Below are 21,627 nucleotides of genomic sequence, written 5' to 3' on the forward strand. Positions count from 1 at the left end.
AGAACAAGTGCAAACATATTACCACTTATTATTATGTTACTACCTCCACATTACAAATTATTATAATATACAGTAGAGTCTAGATAATACAAGATAATTTTTGTATAATAAGAAAAAAATAAATAGGGAGTAACTAATGCTACGTAGTACAACAGGCTGAAGCAACTGCAGCCAACACTACATTACTTTGACGCTGGCAGGATATTGCTACTCGCAAGCTTTACAATGTGGTGAAAAAAAAAAAAACTATAAAGTAAAACTTGTCTATTGTACATAAAATTAAATTGTGTTTTCCTTTTTATACTTTTATTTTACTTAGTAAATTAATATCGTTCATTACTTAATCTTCAAACAGTGGTTTTAACAAAGAACCTCTTTATCTTCGCTGCTCCTTGAAATTTGAGTTTTTGACAATTCAAGGTATGCTCAGTCCCATCTACTGATAAGATTACCTAGACATGAAACGGGCCTTGGTTGCACAGTGGATGAATGTCGCTGTAACATGCATGACCTGCTCATCTTATAAGCACAGACAGTAAGTTCTGTCTGCTCCACAAGCAAAGTGCGTGCTAATGTGTTTAAAAACATAAATATAAGGACTTAAAATGGACACCAAAGTGCTTTGATTTCAAGCACTGTTACAGTTTTGTTTTGAAAAGTTAATAGTTGATATTATTTTATGTTTGTTTATAAAAGATTAATAAATAACTTAGGAGTTTATACCACATAAGTACACACACACAGGAATCCATACAAGAAGAAGAACATACACCCATACAATTTTGATAACTTACAATAAACATATTATATAAATCAATAGATTGTACAATTAATAAAAACTAGCAACCTATTTTAGAGTTAAAATTAACATAAAACAAATGATCACATATATAAGATAGAAATACATAAACTATTGTAAAATTGAATCATCAGAAAAAAAAACTATAATAATTTTTTTAGACCAAATACCACAGAATACATTAAATCTTAATATCAAGGGAGATTGTTATGCAAAGTAAGTTTACAACACCTGGAGTTATAAAGTGAATTTAGATCAGCTGGTGACTTTACAATAATGGAATTTTTATTCAGAGGAATGATGGCTTAATAGGAGACTGAGAAGAAGCATTTCTCATCAAAGTTAATAAACATTTGAGTTATTAAATACAGTAATACTTTTATTATTTGTATTAAATTGGTAAATCTCGATTTTTGAATCCAAGAACAGAAAAGACATTTACTAGATGATGAACACTTGAATATTGGATGGGAACCAGAACTCTCAGATCTGCAAGGGTAATCCTACACAACCAGTATTAAATCTACACTAAACCGACAAGGATGATTGGAAGATGAATAAGTGTCAATGGAACATATAAAGTAAAACTGGATTTGAACTCAAGTAAGATCTACCCAATTTATAATTCCAAATTTTTCAAAATTTAAACCTATATTTGTATAAATTCAAATTTAACATGTACTACAACTTTATCTATGTTGGATATAATTTGTTTTATGTGCCCATGGCAGTATAATCCACGAAACCCTGTATGTGACAAATAAACTCAACAGCAATTATTGTAAATCAAACGTTTATATATTTATATCAATAGCTAGTTAAGCAAGGGCAAAGTACGGGTTAAATAAACAAATAAAGCAAAAAAGATAAAATTTAACATCACTGTAAAAAAAAACTGATATGTTTATAATTATATAGAGAAACAGTACCCTAACAGTACAATAACATGAAACAGAGTGTCATGTTATTGAAACACAATGAAAGCCTAAAGAAGCATCAGACCGATATCTGCAATAGTGCTAGTAGGTGCTTGCTGCACCTGACATCCCGTTCCTCTCACCCCACACTTCCCTTCAAACCCCTCCCCCTCCAAGTGTGATCTGCATGTCTAAATAATCTATGTATAACTCCAATTGCCGAAAATCTACTTTACTTTTATTATCTGTAACTATCAAAATGGCAGTTCCGGTATTGTATAAACACTTTTTTAATTTTTGTAAGAATAAAAATCCCCCTCCCCCTTTGAAAAATGGGGTAGAGGTGGGTTACTTTTAATTTTTAAATTGCAACCTCTATTTTGTGACATATAACTTGAAAGGTAAATTCAAAAGTAACACAATGACATGAAAAGACATCTCTATTGGGATCCTAGCAAAAGTTATGGGAAACAACCCATTACATCTAAGGGTATAAATTAAGTCTTGATACATCTGGATATATTCCAAAGGGATTGAGATATCAATGTACAATCTTCACCAAACTTATTAATTACTTTTTTTGGGATTTTTTAGGGTAAAAAATGTACCCTCAATTAATAATAGCGACCAACAACACAATAGACAATTGCTTTATTTTCGTATTCATTAAGAACAGAAATGGCGTCAAATATGATAAGACATATAGTCAATTAATTGTAGATAAAAGTTGCTAACTACATTAACAATTAACATGTTTAACTGACACAGTTTAGGTAGCTATTTCTTTAAAACATGATAAAAGTTTTACCAAAATAACAATTACAAAATACACATATAATTTACATATTTACATTGGTTATATTCTTGAACTCTTCAACACTATATATTGACCTTCCAACAAGCCACTTAATAAGTCTTTTCTTCAGAACCTGCGGAGTGCTGGTTTTGAAGTTCTTCGGAAGCATATTATAAAGCTTCGCTCCAGCATAAGACGGCTTCTTGGCAAAAAGAGCTGAGTGATGTAAGGGAAGACTGAAGTCATTGGCCCGCCTTGTGTTGTAATCATGGATGTCACCATTCCTCTCGGGACGTTGTGTGTAGGCGTGTAGAATCACTTCAGTAATGTACAGAGTTATCACTGTAGGAATTCCCAAGGTCTTGAAAGCCTCTTTGCAGCTATCTCGAAAGTCTAGATCAGCCATGATTCGTATTGCACGCTTCTGTAAAACCAACACTCGCTGGAGATTCCCTGCAGATGATCCACCCCATAGTACTATACCATAACGAATGTGGGTCTCAAACAGAGCATGGTATGCGGTTCTTGTTGCAGTAGGTGTACCAATTGATTTTATCCTCTTTAGCACAAAGAGTGCTGAGCTGAGTTTTTTGCATAAGCCGTCTATGTGGCAGTTCCAAGTCAACCGGTCATCGATCACTACCCCAAGGTGTTTTGTGGTTCGTACTCTTTCAAGGTTGGGTGGAGCATGAACTTCATCCTTATTTTTACCAAAAGTAAGGCATTTTGTTTTTGATGCGTTGAAAATTAAATCGTTCCTAAGGCAGTATTCCTGAGCCATATTTACAGATGTTATGGTGTTCATTTGTAGTCCTGGAACTGACTTGCTGTTGCTTATTAAAACTGTGTCGTCTGCATAAGAGACAGGGTAACAGTGGTTCCCCAAGTAGTCAGGCAGGTCACCAGTGAAAAGTACAAATAACACAGGTCCCAACACTGACCCCTGTGGAACCCCTCTCCTTATAGTCATTGGCTTAGATTTTTCTATTTTCAAGTTTCCCTCAACAACTTTTTTTATTTCAACGATCTGCTTGCTTTCGTGCAAATAACTTTGAAACCACCTGAGTGGTGTTCCTACGATACCTAGGGAATTGATCTTGGACAGAAGCACTGCATGGTCAAGGCTATCAAAAGCCTTGCTCAGGTCCAAGAAAACACCAGCAGCCGTATTCCCATCTTCCAGGTTGTCCATAAGATGTTCAATTAGATCAATAAGGGCACTCGTAGTTGATCTTCCTGAGATGAAGCCATGTTGCCTTGGAGGTAGGAGGTTGTTTGTTTCAAGGTGTTGCAAGAGACGTGAAAGCACTACCTTTTCAATTATTTTCGATATTGTTGGAACTAAGGAAATGGGCCTGAAGTTCTTTAATTCCTTTCTACTTCCGTGCTTGTGTAAAGGATAGATTTTTGAAATTTTTAATTCTGTTGGGAAGACACCTCGAGTCAGCGACTTGTTGATAATATTGACGAGAGGTTGACTGATTTCACTTCTACAGAACTTCAGTACTTTAGAACTTATCCCATCAATCCCACTAGATGTTTTTGATTTGAGTGATGCAATTATTTTAAGTATTTCTTCTATTGTTGAAGGTTGATATTCGAATAATGTTGTTGCTGCATGGAATTTTGGTTTATGGGCGGCAGGGGCCCTTATCGGGATGTTGTTGGACAGGGTCATCTCTGCAGCATTTATGAAATGCTTATTAAAATATTCTGCAATTTTTCCCAGATCCTCAATGGTCTCATCTGCAACGTTTAACTGCCACATTACATCTGAGACATGTCTTTTTGATGCCCTTTCACTGTTGATTATATTCCAGATCGTCCTGCTTTTGTTATCTGATTGGGCAATAGCCTCTTCATTTGCTTGTTTCCTGAGGTTTTTTAACTTAAGATCATATGCCTTTTTCTTTTGAAATGCATCAAATTTATCCTCTACTTTTCCAGTTAGCAAATATTTGTTGTGGGCTATAGTGAAAATAGATCTTAAGTTATCCGCCTCTGGATTGCTAACCACGCAGTTGTTGTGTTTCCTTTTCTTGTTTCGGGTTTTCTTCAGTGGACAGGCGACATCAAGTGCAGTTGTGAAAATGCCAATAAAAGTAGAGTAGGCTTCCTCTGGGTCAGGTGCTGAATAAACTTTTTCCCAGGATTGTAAATCAAGGAGTCTTTTAAGGTTCAACAGGTGTTCTTGTCCAAAATGTCTTGTCAGTGCCATCTGAGGTTTTCTTGTTTCACACGATATGTCTAAATCACAGATTTGGCCAGTATGGTCTGAAAGATATGTTTGTAATACTTTTACATCAATTTTGTCTTCATCGAGGTCTGTGCATACCATATCGATTGAGGTAGCAGATGTTGGAGTTACTCTTGTTGGAGGCAAAGAAACTCTTGAAATGTTGAATGAGGCAAGTAACTCACCAACAGCAGAGCTTTCTTTGTAAATTGGATCATGATTATCAAATTATATGGAATTATCGATATTCCAAAGAACAATATGGTTTGGCTAGTTTTCAATTAATGTATAAACATTAGTATAATTTACTTACAAATTAAAATATAATATATTAGTCAATAACAAAACACACGACTTTAATCTTTGTTAATGAAGAAATTAATTTATTTTTAAATTGTATAAAATAACTAAATTCTATTTAAACGCCTTAGTACTAACTATTACTTGACAGGGTAGAAATGTATGATAGCATTTAAAAAAATGCTTGAATGGATCATCACCAATAATCATAATTTCTTGCCAAAACATACATTCTGCAAGATGATGATGAATGCACTTCGGAGACCAGTTTTTAAAAATTTCTTGTTTATAACAACATTTTGAACCAATATTTGCATAGTTATCACCATTGCTCTTGTCATTGTCATTAACCTTATCCTACATAAACGAAATAACAAAGCCGGTAATGACATCACTAGCAACAGTTGGTTAATGATGTCACTAGTCTAAATAAAGAAATCTGGCAATGATTAATTATGAATATCTATGGGTCAAATGTATTCAATAGTATTGATATTTGAACTCGATAATCATCATTATCCGATTGTGTTGGTGGCTGCTCTTTATACTGTAACCGGGCTTGGAATCTGTCCATACCTAGATTCTTCTAGTAAAAATTATTGAATGTTCTCATGGCAGTTCCTCCTCAGCCACCTTGGTGCTTGTCTCTTGAATGTCAAGTGTACACTTTCTTCTGCCGTTGTAAGTATAAAAGTTCCGTTTAATTCTCACTTGCAAATTGATTAGCATATTTGTGTTATTTGTCTCAATTTCCCATCTTTTGTCCAATATTATTGTATTTATTGCGTTACACGATAATTACACTCTACTGCGTTAAAAGTGCAGAGCATATTTCTTGTTACTCGGAACTAAAAATTCATCATACTTCAGGTGATCGATCTAAAGGGATGTGTGGGCGCACAAGATATTCCAGTCAACCTTTTACCTAAGGAAGTTGTCCCAATGGACCTCAGTGTTCTACCAGTTCTGCTAGGAAGCCAGTGGTCCTTTACTCAATTTTTATCTATTGTCACATAGTCCTTTGGGCTGGATTTGAGCCAATGATTTATGGATTCCAACCTGATCTCTCCTGATGTACTTAAGTTAATTTGAAATATTTTTTTTACTTAGGAATAATTATATAAGAAATATTTAATGTTATAATCTGAAATATTTGAAAATTATGGAAAAATGAGGATCCAAATACTCCATTTTTAGTTTTGTTAATAGAAAAAAAAAAAAAAAAAAAAACAATAACAGGTAAAACTAAACAAACGTGTATGGAAAGAATCTTACAAGTATCTGAAACATAATGAATACTTACACCTGAGAAGTATGTATCGATGATTTGCACAACTTTCTGGTAGATTTGTTCATTCTCATGAGTTTGTAACAATTCCAGCTTATCTAAGCCACCACATTCTTCTATGTATGTGGCCACTCCAGTCACCTCGCCCATCTTTTCTGCGGCCTGAAGGAAAAAAACATTTATATTTTCAATACATCTTTAAAATCAGTAAAAAAAATTTGAACAGGGCTCTATAAAGCTTTTATGGTTTCTATTTCAAAGGGTTGATATGCTGTACTCTAACGCAGCAAGTTCAAAGGTGGCTTCAAAAAGTTAAGTAACAGATTCAGGAAACAACAGAAAATATATTAATGATATGACAGCTGGGTCTTTGAATGTTTTAGTTGTGTATTTACATTTGTGGCTATTTTATTTTTATTTTTTGTGTTTCTTGTTCTTTTAATATTCTTATTTTGCTTCCTGAAGATGTGGATATAGACTCCCATAAAATATAGAAGCTTTATATCCTTGTTCTTTACTTATATATATATATATACTAGCGGACCCGGCGCGCTTCGCTGCGCATTTCAATAAGTTTCCCGCGGCTTCGCACGCAATTTCCCGTTGAAAACAGTACACTATATTCACTTATTCATTTTCTATCACATTCTAAACATTGCTGAGATAATTGATAGTCGTTCCTTCGTGAGCTTCTTGGGCGCATTATGAAGGTATGTACCACATTCCTGATACTTCTGTCAAAAAAAAACAACTAAGGTTGATTTTATAACATTCTTTATATTTGTAGCCAACGTAAGATAGTAATTATGATATCTGCATTGCTCTTCTGATCAAGCATGAGCATGGTTTATATTAAATAAATATTGCAGTTAAAGGTGAATTTTTACGTCAAATTTGAATTGTATTATCTGGATAGTAAAGTCTATGTTTAACAGTGATTGCAGAAACAGTTTAAACAAAATTTGTCGTTTCTCTTAAGCTTACTCTATGCTTTAAAACTATAAGTGTAGTAATTAAATTATATATAAATATATTTTTTGTCGCATTATATATGTTTACAAAGAACAGCTGATTAAAAATTTGAAAAGACTCTTTCACTTAATAACATATGTTTGCTGCAATGCATTTCTTACGGGTATTTCTGTAACCAGTGGGGCGGAATCCTGAATCGGGAAAGGGATAAAAAGTATCCTATAACCTTCTACAGATCAAGACGAACAAATTAAAAAAAAAATTAGGTGAATCCGTCCAGCCGTTTGTGAGTGATGCTGTTACACACGAACAGTTTCATTTTTATATAATAGATAATTTTTTATAATTATATATATATATATATATATATATATATATATATATAATTCAGATTTGATTTGGAATGAGACATTGTAATAAAAACATCTAATAGAAAGGAATTCATCTCAATGAGGTTTACACATGGGTGTTTACAAAACAAAGAAAGCTAACAGATGAGATTGGTACTCAAACTATGGAAGACCTATTTAGTTTTCTAAAGATAAAATTATTTGAAAAATTGTTTTATCAAAATAATATTTATTTCAAATAAACCAATAAGTTTCAAAGTTGGAAAAGAATATGATTTTAGTTGCGACCAAATTAGACCAGAAAATAGTGTGGCCTAATAACTCTCCTTCTCCTGTTTTTCATTATTTCCATTTTTACCATGTTGTCACATCACACCATGTACAATAATTAATTAATTACCTTATGGTAGATGACATGTCAACTTGTTAAAAATACCTAATCTAAATTAAAATGTAAATGAATAAATAAAATTTAAACTGTATAGATTATTCATATGACATATAGAATACAATTTTTATATAAAACATTGAACATTAAGCATTAATAAAAATAAAATACAACTTGTATGAATAAAATATAGTAATAAAATTTAAACATAAAATTTTAAACACTAAGCGTTAAATACAAAATATACAACAAACAGAAAAATCCCTAACGCAACATACTATTATGTCTGGTGGAATAATTATGTATATCTGAGAAAGAATTGAAATCCACATGATCTATAATTAAAAACAAAAGGAGTAATAACAGGTTTTGCTAGTAAAACCTTTAAAAGATTTTAGTTAAGTCAGTGTAATCGAGTCTGTATATCACGTAACAATATCATCGAGGGCACGTACCGCTAGAATGTTGGAAATTCCATCCAAAGCAACATTGACGGTTTTCCAGTCCTTACTATCCAACAAATTACAGATATGAGGAAGCACCCCCAACTGTACAAGTGTAGCAATCTGTTCCACTGAACCCCCGGAAGTGTAGTTGGTCACAGCCCATGCTGCCTCCTTCTGTGACTTGTAGTCTCCCTGGAACCATACAATTACTTTTTTATTATTATGGCATATAGAGCAAGATACAGATCAGTCAAACCTGTACAATTTATTTGAGATTTGATCCTACGATAAAATATTTGTATTATTATAGCAACATAACAACATTCAAAATTGATGACCATACAAGAAAGTAATTGTAAGTACACTTCAAGGTCACTACGGCACTGTATTAAACAGTTAGTGTTTAATCATTTCATTTTAAAAGCATAACAGCATAGTGTGCCCATATATACACAGCAATATCCATAGTACTTACATAAAACATGGTCATCTGACTAATTAACATAATAACGACTATCATGATTTTATTGGTTTTTTTAATGTGCCATATGTATTTTGCACTATATGTAAGAAAAAAAAAACAGTAAAAATACTTTTTGCATAAAACACATTAAAAGCCATTCCAAAATGCTGTATGATACACTTGATAAATCTAATGGAAATACAGCTGGGTTAAACTCACCATATAAATCATACAAAGAACATACATACATACAAATCATACATACTCTAGAGCCCCACACCGGGATGAGATAATGATAAAGCATGGATCTCTAGAGCCCCATGCTTGGTTTTAAGAAAGAATGAGTGGGGCTCTAGAGCCCACATCAGCGTGAACATGTTAATCTGGACTGTGATGGGCTTATGACAGATAAAGTGGTATAAGTTAAATAATCACAGTTTTCTAAACCAAACCAAAAACAGACTGCACATACACAAGCTAAAGAGAATAAGGATCAACGAAACAAGACAGAAAGCATCACTTTATTTAGACTATTACTGAATGTGATACAATGATCGTTTAAATGTGTCACTAAAATATGTGATAAAGAAAAAATTTTACTTATACCACTCCTCTTAATACACGCTCAGTTTCAATTATTAAATAAACACTTATTTAACTTGAATTTGTAAAATAATTCCATTACTTGGTGTAAATTAACAGCATTAATTACGTAGACGGATTTGGAAAACAATTTAAATAAATTAGTCCACAGTTTACAGGCTTTACTAATATATATGCCTTTATTATTCCCATCATAGTCACCTGTTGCAGGTGGCACTCAACTGGGCAATGCTATTATTTACAATATTTGCTGAAGATACAAAATGATCTGACCGATAATAAACAAGACATATCAGAAGATGTAAATTACACCACTATAATGAATTTGCTCTAAAATGCTAAAGTACTCACAGTCTGCAATACACGAATGAGAGGTGGTAGGAGACCGTTGTTGATCACCTCCTGTATCTGGTCCACGTTGCCAGCAGTGATATTACTCACTGTCCAGGCTGCCTCCTTGACAATGTTAGGCCGTGGGTGTTGCAGAAGAAGAGCCAGCTGGCCAAGACCCCCTCCCTGAATGATCGAATCTGTCTGCAACATGACACAGCTAATTTATACAGTGTCCTAAGGCAATTAGGTTTTAAAAAGGTCTTTGAATTTCAAGTAAAAGTAAATTTCCATTTTTAGTGAGGCAATAAATACGGTTCTTGAACAACAATCTTCCCACACAAAAAAATACTTCCTTTTAATACTACAACCTGAAAATTAAAAACTGATGTTTCAAATTAACACATGAATGAGAAACAAATATACAGTACGAGTTAAAAGTATGGTTACACTGTGTTTAGTTTTTTATGGATAAAGATGGGGGAATAGAACTCGGGACACCTTTCTAGGAAATAGAAGTAAACTTTCAGTCACTGTTATAACTTTGCCTATTTCCCAAAAATGGGTTATTGGGGAGGGGAGGGCTCAAACTTTTTAAACATAAAGACTCATTACATGACACCTCATTTGAAAGACCTTCATTAAAGAAGAGCAGTGAAAACTAGAGCTTTCTATCTCAACCCAGCACAAAATGGCAACTCATTTAAATTAATTTACTTAAAAGCATGGATGGATCCTGCTCAACTTTCAATGGACAAAGATAGAAAAATGAAACTCAGGCCACCCTTCTAGGAAACAAAAGCCAACTAGTTCCTCAAAAATGAGCCTTTTGGGGGCAGTTTAATATATTTAAATGTAAAGTTACAGTTGAAGAAACTTGAAATGGCACAGTGTATGGATTCAGACGGGATTTGTTGAATTTCCACTACTATTCTGTCCCTAAGGTAATGCAACGGGGTTTCGTTTTATAGACGTTTTTAATGTGACCCCACACAGGGTAGTCAAGTGGAGATAGATCTAGCGATCTTGGTGGCCACTCGATACACGAACATGCAAGTCATAGTGTGGAGGTGCTCCATCCTGCTGGAACCAACTTCTTTACAGTTATTGGTTGCTACTTGGATAGCTGGATAAACCTGATTTTTTAACATTTACTGATATACCTTGGCATTAAGGTTTCCATCAATAAAAAGGGGCCCAACAAACTGATCCCTCACAATGCCAAGCCAATTTTTGATGGTGCTGGGTCTGTTACTGTCTAATCCAATAATGAGCATTGCGTCTGTTAACGTTACCGTTTAACATGAAAGTTACTGCATCTGAGAAAGCAATGTTGTTTAGTGTAATTGTATTATTATCAATGTTCCACATAATTATTTCACAAAATTCTACTCGACAATCAAAATCGTCTTCACTTAGTTCATGAGCTAAACGAATTTTGTATGCTTTATAACCACTGTCATGTAAAACTTTACAAACTGATGTTTGAGATGTACCTAATATTTGAGAAACATTTCTTATTGAGGCGTAAGGATCTTCTGCAACAGACTATAAACGTCAAGTGATACGTAATTTATCTGTACCAGATTTTGGTCTTCCAGATTTGGGGTGGTATTAACACTGCCTGTTTCCTGGAAATGCTGGATTGTTTTTTGACCTCCTGATTTAGATACAGGGTTTCAATTAGGATTAGTGTTATTAAATAAATTCCTTACTTCATCATAAGATCTCACCCGGTCTCCATAGCCCCGCATGATTAGAATGATACTACACTCTTGTTCACTTAAACATTCAATTGCAAAGTAAAGTATCACAAAAACAAATCTTAACTGTGTTAATTTCAACCAGAAAATGTACATGATACTGGACTTCCTCAAAACTAATAAGACAATGAAGGCATGCCCTACAGCAGCTAATAATTGTAAAACAGGTTTGAGTTTGTAAGGAAAGTGGTTGCTATTAAAGTTATTAAACTTCTAAAAGTGGATGTTCATGTTTTGCCTCCATTAATTTTTAATTAATTTCAATGATCTGCCAATTTGAACTGGGATTAGATAGAAAGCTCTAGTTTCCATTGTTTTTATTTTAACAAGACCAATCAAAAACAAGACGTTTCACTTAATGGGTATTTACATTTAAAATATTTGAGCCGCCCATTTTGGGGAAATGGGCAAAGTTGTAACAGTGACTAAAAAGTTTACTTCCATTTCCTATGTCCAAAGTTCCATCCCTCCATCTTTATCCATAAAAAACTAAACAGAGTGTATCCATACTTTTAACTCGCATTGTATAGGGTTCATTGTTTACAGCTTTACGGCGTCGTTAACCATACAACGACAACCGTTGAAAGCTTGAATCTACATTATTTACTGACCAATTTTAGTATCTGAATTTCAAAATGTTAAGTGTAGCAACTTTTATTATTCTTTAAAGTCTCAATCTTAGTAGTTTTATGATATTAAAGCTTCAGCCACTTTGAAACATGATATGATAAAAATATCAACTAGTCTCTTGACTTGAGACTCAAAGATAAATGGTTGTACCAAATTTCAAAATTTGAGTATATTATCTCTACTGGTTTCTGAAATAAAAAGTAAAAACTAAAAAATAGACACAAGCAGACAGACTGTAAACAAAAAGATATAGACCATCAATTTTATGTAGTTTTTACCTCCTCTTGCACCATTAAACAATATCCTACATTGAAAGTAGACTTTTTCAAAATATGTATATCTGTTGTATTCAAATTATAACAGTAAATGTATTTATGAATATTTTAGAAAAAGTAAAAAATAAATAAACACACATATAAATTCAAACTTGATTGATTTGTAAATGTATGGAATATTTCAGTTATCTAATCATTAATGTTAACCCTTTGTACGCGTCAAGCAGTATATATCAATTTCCCTGTAACATGCTAAACGGGATAACTCGTGGTATCTCTTAAAAACTCAGCATATTCATTTTAGTTCTCAAAATTCCATCAGTGCTTATTTGGTTTTCCATTGCAATGTTGATGGAGTGTTTACGCATCAGAAAAGTTGTCGCCAGTCACAAAATTTGTTCTTGTTGGTTTTGACTGCTAGTGCATGCATTCCGCCTGTTGCCTCTACACTTGAAGCGAGTAAACTCATTTGTGAGACATAGCTATGTACGGTTCGTGTATTAACCTTCTTTTAAAACATTAAATGTCTTTATATCTTATTTGAAAAATATATTCAATGAAAACAAAAAATAGGTATAACTTTAAAAATAATTAAAAAAATAAAAATTATGCACAATAGTAGGTATTATTACATTTTATCATTTAATGTACTAAAGGTTAAAAAAGGAACTATTAAACAGGCTTAACCTTCTGAGGTTTTAAATTGTCTTGATTGTAGTTGTAAATTCACTTTGAAATTGTGTTTCATGAACTATAATTTATTTGAAACAGACAATAAATGTTTGTTTAAATGAGAGTTGCTCATGGTACTGTGTATTATTTTATTTTAATTCCTTTATTTAATGTTTATTTTTGTATCAACAATACAAGATATAGATCATGTTTTTATTCCATTTGTTTGAAAAATATACTATTGTGTAAAAGAGAAAATGAATATTCTTATTCCAACAAATTCATTTATGGCATACTCTGTTTTGCTTATCTCCCAACCAAAAATTTTAAGTGATATAATTATAATTACAACATTAGAACAAGGAAGTTAAGTCACAGACCTTAAATGGTTAATACTAACGAATAAGTATGTAAAAAGAAACCATTAGTAAAAATATGGAAAATCAATAAGAATATAATTACAGCACAGTATTTGGCGAGCAATTATTTTTATTTTACTACAGTGAATTTAGAGCTAATAAATATTATTAGACTACACAGTAAAGTAATTGGAGTAAAAAATGTGTGATTCTACCTGGAGATCATTGCCAGTGACAATGTTGCCAACGGCACGGAGTGCAGGTGTAAGCACCTTGACTTCGGAGTTAGCCAGCAACTCGACCAGTTTAGGCACTACACCAGTATCCACCACCGCTTGGATCTTGTCATTGCTACCATCCGTCAAGTATGACAGGGCCCAGCAAGTGTCCGCTGTACAACAAAACCATTACTGCTGTATTACTACAGTACAACAAAACCATTACTGCTGTATTACTACAATCTGGCACTGAACTAAAATCTTTTTACAGCAATTGAGTCTTAATATCATGAAAAATATCAGAGCTGAGAGAATGGCTTGTGGAAATGGTAAAACACTTAGAGATACATTTTTAAGACTAACCTTTCTGTATTTTTCTCTTTATTCATTTTAAAACATTCAAGATAGGACCTATCTCCTCACATATAAAGACACTCAATTTAATAGACATACTACACCAAATAATTAATGGAAAAGTTTCCTATTGTTAAGTATACTAGATACTAAATAAAACCCAATATCATTGACATAAGTTCTTTCAAATAAAATGCTTTTAATAAACAGATTTACAATATTAATAGAGAGCTGCAGGATAAAAACTATCAAACAAAAGATAGCATATCCTGATAATTGTTATACTTTACATTAATACACTCACTTCTAATCTAAAATGGACACTTTATTAAAATTTATAGGATTTTAACCTCTTTTTCACTAATCTACATTAGTTGCAATGAATGAGTTATGTTAAATAAGTCTCACCTAAAACGTCATTGTCAGTATAGTGCAATAGTTTGCTAAAAGCAGCTAAGCAAGGCTTGACGCTCTCGAAGCTTGGAGGAGGGTTTTTGTTCCTACAGAGGTTAGACAGGGCCCAGACAATGTTGCGGAGGAAAGGAAGCTGGAAATAGAAATAAGCATTTAAAAATAGTTTGTTACACTTTTTTCATATATAATTATATAATATAATCTGTAATCAAGTGTGGTACTGTACCTTGTAAATTATATACTTTTTGATTATTTAAACAATAAAGTACTTAAGTATAAGATTTTTTCTAAATTATCAATATAATACAGATATAAAACAAGTGTTTGGATGCGTATTAACTATATCTTTATAATGAGACACCTCCCATAACTCTAAAATGGAAAATAAGATCACCATGAGTCTGAAGTTTAACATTGTTCTTATGGGGTTGAAATCAAGAAGGCCACAGGTACAGCTGACTCTTAACAAAAAAAAAAACACTAATGAATAAAAATGAAAACTTAGTGTCACTAAACGATGGCCAATGTTAAAAAATTTTGTTACTTCACAATCCTTAAACTGTCAAAAATGAACTTTAAACAAAGATATGAGTATTATTACATGCAGTCTTGAGTAACAGAACAGAAGAATTTGCTGTATTGCCACTCTTGTCACCTTTATTGTGTGTGATGATTTTGGTTTATCTGAAAATTTTGTAATCCAAAGTGTTCTGTCTCAATAAGTTTGTATGTATGTGATCCTGCTGTAATTATACACATCAAATTGCACAAGGATTACAGAGGAAGTTTATACATAGCATAAAACCTTATCATATAAAAATATTTATTATTTCAGTTAATAATGGGCGTATGATAGCTTGATACTGACTGGTGTGTTGGGGTTGATGAGAGACAGCAGTGAATTGACTGCATTGTAGCTCAGTACAAGATCTCTTGCAGCCGGGCCATCACCTGCAATGTTGCCCAGACCCCAGACAGCCTGCTCAGCTACATGAGAGTACGGTGATGCCAGTAATGCTACAAACTTGGGCACTCCTCCACCTTTAATTACGGCATTGGTCTGTTCCGAGGTGCCAGATGCCACATTGGTCAGTGCCCAAGCTGCCTCAAACTGCAGGTCAGGGCTGAAACAGTTTAATTTTGGTATTATATATTTGTTACAAGTCTGTGACAGCATCAGATTTCAGATGCCACACTTAAGATTAAGGTAAACTGGAGCTTAACTCAACAATTATATTAAATCAACCATTCCCACTATAGCAGCGTTATGCCATGCATGACAATCGTCTGTACACTTTACAAAATGAACTGTGTAATAAATCACACTTAATATAAAATGAAATTACCATAAAATACCATGTTAAAAAACACTTAAAACCGAGCAATGATTCATTTAAACCCAAGGCAATCAGAAAGGTAAAATTTCATAAACAAATGGTTTTCACAATCGTTAAATTTTTAAAACAATTCTTTTTGGAAATTCAAATAGTGAAATATTTTAAAGCAAGTAAACTAGTTATCAAATAAAACCCAATAACATCCAATACCATATTTATTATAAAAAATTATTTGGGCAGCTCAAGTATGCTTTTTGTAAGACTGAGCTACTGGTATATTCAAGTTACTGTTACTCTTTTTTAAAAATTAAAATCAGTATTTTATTTATTTAAGAATCTTAGGCTTTGAATTGTACTTTCTAGATTAATAAGGATATCAAAATATGATAAAAATCCACGTCCTTTAACACATTCAGTGCTAAGCGGGACCGTTCAGTCCCGCCCGAGCGTCTCGGCACCATTCACGGGTGCGCGCGGGACCTATCGGTCCCGCCTGGGCATTATTGTTTTGCTCTCGGCACTGTTTAGGCAGCACTGCAAAGAGGCCCTTTCTGATAGCGTGAGCGTGTTGGGCCGGTTTCGTTCTTTGTTCTAGTGTGCATAGTTTCTCGGTTCAGCTAACTATAGTTGTTTTCATCTAGTGCTGTGTTTGCTATTATTTCGTGATTCTTGTTAGCGAAATAAACAATGGCTGGGACATCTAGAAACCCCAAAGTAGTTTGTATAATACATTACCAATGATTCGTGATGATATAACAAGTACCATGACAATAAGATGCACAATAACAAAAAGTGTTTGGTATGATGTACATATTGTAAATAAGACGTGTTAAAAACTACAAAGAAGGGAGGTGATGGTTGTAAATAATAAAATGATATATTATTAGTGCCTTTCAGTGAAAATTATCTTGTTTTAGAGTTTGCACTCATGTATAAATCAACGAAGACCTGTAGCCAGGACAACGGAACCCATTGGTCCCGCAACATATAACATAATTTTAGGAGTCTTGGGAACATAATGCCTAATTTCTTGTCTTTACTACCATCAACAGTCAGAAGGTTACATGTACACCCCTAAATAATACAATAGTTCTTGTAATAAATGTCATTTTCAGGTTCAATGGGCATTGGTCCATGCTGACGGGACCCATCGGTCCCGCAGTATAATGATGTCAAAAAAAAAATGTAAATATAGGTCAAGAATAATCTTTTATGCTTTTATGTCACTTCTGCAAGTTATATCTTCTAATTAAACAAATTTAAAAAATTAGCACCGGGGTTTCGCTAATACTCAAATGCTTAGCAGTGAATGTGTTAAGTTTACAGCACATCTCAGGGTCAAGTTTTACAGAATCATTGAAATTTAATCTCGTGAATTTGATGTAAAATATTAATGTATACTAGTTTATATACAACTGTTCTATACAGGTATATTCACTACCTGCATTAAACTATTTTTAAAAACCATTAATAAGCCGTCTGTACGGTACATAATATTTATAGACTGTGTTATATAGCTATAAACAACTGACATCTTAACGTAAACACAAACCTTTAGAGCCTTCCACAAAACCATGACCAAAACATTCACAAATAAGAAACATTGAACAAGTTAAAATAAATAGGTTTGTTATGAAATGTGCAGAGGAACAAGATTTATAAAACACCCATTCTTGTCCGTACAAAATTTGTATTACTAGATAGATATGTAATGACTAATTTTAGTTGCATGGAAGGATGAAACAATTTACCACATAACAGACAGTAACATTAAAATTAAAACACTGATTTGATACTGACTTGTGGAAGTTGGAGAGGAAATCTATACAGCGAGGCACAAGACCCATCTTGATCATTTCATCAATGGGAGGGTTGCGTTCTCGGCTGAGAGTTTTGCGAGCTGCAGCAGTGGCCTTCAGCTGCATATCCTCCTGGCTGCTCTGCATCCCTGTCGAGGCAGAAAAACCATTTTGTCTTGTCAATTGCACAGTAGGCTTATGAAAAATAGGTTCTACTCTAAGTATTCAGTTGATTTAGCAATTTGGAATTTCCTATTTTCAAGACTATTGATGCCTATTTACAAAAATCTTACACAATAAAGACCACACTGAATACTCTCAACGACCACAACATTTATCTCACATTTATCATTTACCATATACACATGTATATCATCAATTAATAATTTTAGTGTCAACAGCTTCCTTTGAGTTATTTTTTTATCACTGATTATCGATTGAAAACTAATGTAATCATGTAAAGGACAGGTTTTTACAAAGTCTGGCCAGTATTATCCAGTATGACACGATACAAGAATCACTCTAAAAGTTTTGAGATACCGGCAAATAATGCAATAATCTTGCTCGATCGCCAATCAGTATCTGACAGAAATTTGGGTCAGGTGTCAGTATACTTGTATCGTCTATTCTGTTGTCTAACGTGTATTGTTTGGAAAGACCAATTTCATGATGTTTCTGATTATGAATATTTACTATTTTAAAGTCATTTTGTCCAAAGAGGAGTGTGCCAAATGTCTTAAAATTGCCTTTGGTTCTGAAGCACCAATCCACACTACTGTTTTTAGGTGGTATGAGGAATTTAGAAGGAGGCTGTATTTCACTGTCATTCAAGTAAACGTTTATCGGGTGGACATACTCTAGGAATTGGATTTGCATTAGTGCAAATATACTCTTGCATGACTTTGAAGTCAAGAAAATTGTTTCTCAATGGGTACCTCACAAATTGACAGATGAACCAAAAGCTGAATGCGTGAGACATGGTCAGCAGACCCTTTAACTGCTTAGAAATGGTCATCATCAAATTATTTCCAAAATTATTACTGTGATGAAATGTACTTGCCATTTTATTACGTTCCAACTCAATAACAGGGTTCTGAATTCGTGTTTGAAGATGAACCACCTCCCACAATGTTAATAAACAACGATGGGTGAAAGTAATGTTTGTTTCTTCTCAGAGGTATGGGACTGGCAAGGCTTTATAGCTAGAGGGTCAGAGGACTGTAACAGAAAGTTGATATACTGAAGAATGGTTCTCAAAAGTCCTTTAAGACTTGAACATCAAGGGTTCAATTTTGCATCACACAATTCTTTTCTCACACTACTGAAAAAACTTGAGGAGTTCCAACAATTTCAATTTGATCTGACCCTTCCTGTAGTAGATTCCATGTATAGTTGTCATACTGTAAAGCCACACTGAAGATTCAATACTCTTGTATTAGTTTTAAAGATTAATTTGTACACTACAATTATATACCGTATAACATGTAATGGTTGGAAAATTAATAAATTCATAAAACTTCCAAAATCTTTGCTTTTAAATTTCACAAGATCTGCATCAAGATCCTTGATCTGCAGGTTTCGTATTAACTTAGTTGATTTGCATACTATTTTTATAACATTATAAAAAATCTTGTTTTACTGATATTCTACCAATATTTGGTACAATTTTGTTCAGAATGAACTAAGAAACAATGTGATACATAATAGAAACTATAAAAAAATTTATTATTTTTCCATAACTAAAAATTAAAAATTCCAGTTTTGATAAAAAAAAGAGTGGGGTACACCTAGGGAATATAGTTAGTTGTGAGAATAAATTTCAAATTCCAAGATATCCAAAATATCACAAAAATTTATTCTAGTCTCTGAAAACATTTAGTTATGTTTTATTTAACAAATAAATTATACAAGGTATGGCTATCAAATAACGGGACTGATATTGTAAAAAAATTTATGTTCATTTTAAACATAATTACTTATTATCACCTTCAATATACACCCCTTCTCTATCCCTGCAACGCTCCATGCGAATTTTCCATTGTTGGAAACAATGCTGAAAGTCATCTTCTGTCAACTCTTTCAGGAGTCTTGCCGCTTTTTCTTGAACAGCTTCTACGCATTCAAATCTCGTACCTTTCAATGCAGATTTCACCTTAGGGAAAAGATAAAAGTCGCATGGTGCTAGGTCTGGCAAGTAAGGTGGATGTTCTAACACTGGGATGCTGTACTTGGTCAGGAACCGCTTGACAGATAACGCGGAATGAGCTGGCGCATTGTCTTGGTGCAAAATGCATGATTTGTCCTTCCACATTTCGGGTTGTTTTTTTCTTACTCTTTCACGTAGTTTATTAAGTACCTCAAGATAGTAATGTTGATTAATTGTTTGATCTTCAGGAACCCAGTGAAGGTACACAATCCCACGAATGTCGAAAAAAAAAACAATCATCATTGCTTTTTTGGCTCTCGGTGAAGTTGAGGTCTTCCAATGCATGGATTAGCGCTTCGTTTCCGGATCATAAGTAAAAAACCACGATTCATCACATGTTATTATTCTTTCCAATAAATTTGGGTCATTTTCAATGGCATTCAAAGTGTCAGTACATACATTTTTACGAGCTGCTTGTTGATCAATCGTAAGAATTTTTGGTACCATTTTGCACACACTTTTCGCATGTTCAAATTGTCTGTAAAATTTGCCGTACACATTCTTTATCAATGCCTACAGATTCAGCAACTGCACGAATGCTTAATCGTCGGTCAGACCGAATCAAATTAGTAACTTTTTCGACATTGTCTTCCGTTTTTGATGTTGAAGGACGACCTGGCCACGAATCATCTTCCACGTCTTGTCAACCATCTTGAAAACACTTAAACCATTCAAAAACACGAGTCCGCGAAAACATTTACTGACATACACTTCTTTTAGAAAATTATAGGTTTCGGTAGCGGTTTTTCCAAGTTTAATGTGAAATTTAATAACAATTCGTTGCTCTATTATTACGCTAACCATTTTTCCGGCAAAACAAAATAACAACACTTACATAAATGAAGGATATGACACAATGATGTTGTTTACAGAAACGAGACTAACTGCATTCTGAAAAGGAAGTCTCAAACTACACAGCTGTTGGTCATTGTTGGTTGGCGCATGCGCACTCGTTCCACTGCAGCATCAGTCCCGTTATATAATAGCCATACCTCGTATTTCGTGCATATACTGGGCATAATAATATGAAAATACGTTATTTGCAACCAAGGAAACATTATATTTAAAATGTAGCTAGACATGTTCTACAAAGAGCACATACTGAGTTGATGATGATCTTGCAATTATATATTGTGTTAGCTTAGAATTCCTGTGAACTTATTTTGTGGTAAAGGCCCTTGAAGAGTAATAGAAGTTTAAAAAGTAAAAAAAAAATTATACATATAATAATGAATTTAAATAAACTGTTATGAAAACTCAGACAACATTTTGTCAATTTTGGTTGATTAAAAGTGTAACTTTTTTTTTAATGTATTGGTTGTACAAAAATAAAACTAATTAAATTTGTCGTAGTTCAACAGACTTGTCACAATAATTTTGAGATATTGCTAAGTTATTAGCTTATAAAAAGTGTTGAGATATGTATTTTACTCATTTATAAATGCTTAATAAAACTAATTTTGGGTATTGTCGTCAGCAATAGCATTCATTGAAACGTATTTTAATGAATAATGAGCAATAATCAATGCAATATTGTCTTCGAAAGTTTAAATAAACAATACCACTATTAACAGTACTCATTTGATAAAAATACATTTGTGAACCCTTGTACTCAGTGAAAGTTACATAGACTATACATGTCATTACTGAATTTCAATCTCCTTCCTTACCTGAGAACTCTCCTTTTGCTCTACGATGCTTAACCCTTTTAG

The 21,627-nt window shown here is 33.3% G+C and overlaps 1 protein-coding gene across 1 annotated transcript in view; it reads right to left on the reverse strand.

Moving 5' to 3' along the window:
• Nucleotides 1–21,627, reverse strand: part of LOC124359376 (importin subunit alpha-1) — a 35,767-nt gene that overhangs the window by 450 nt on the left and 13,690 nt on the right. The window contains exons 4-10 of the mRNA XM_046812067.1: nucleotides 17,711–17,858; nucleotides 15,442–15,697; nucleotides 14,568–14,706; nucleotides 13,803–13,978; nucleotides 9,910–10,092; nucleotides 8,502–8,684; nucleotides 6,352–6,498 (exon numbers count right to left, since the gene is read on the reverse strand). Coding sequence (XP_046668023.1) covers nucleotides 6,352–6,498; nucleotides 8,502–8,684; nucleotides 9,910–10,092; nucleotides 13,803–13,978; nucleotides 14,568–14,706; nucleotides 15,442–15,697; nucleotides 17,711–17,858 — 1,232 coding nt within the window. The remainder of the gene's footprint in view (nucleotides 1–6,351; nucleotides 6,499–8,501; nucleotides 8,685–9,909; nucleotides 10,093–13,802; nucleotides 13,979–14,567; nucleotides 14,707–15,441; nucleotides 15,698–17,710; nucleotides 17,859–21,627) is intronic.

This window comes from Homalodisca vitripennis, chromosome 4 (assembly GCF_021130785.1).
Source record: "Homalodisca vitripennis isolate AUS2020 chromosome 4, UT_GWSS_2.1, whole genome shotgun sequence".
Lineage (NCBI taxonomy): Eukaryota > Metazoa > Arthropoda > Insecta > Hemiptera > Cicadellidae > Homalodisca > Homalodisca vitripennis.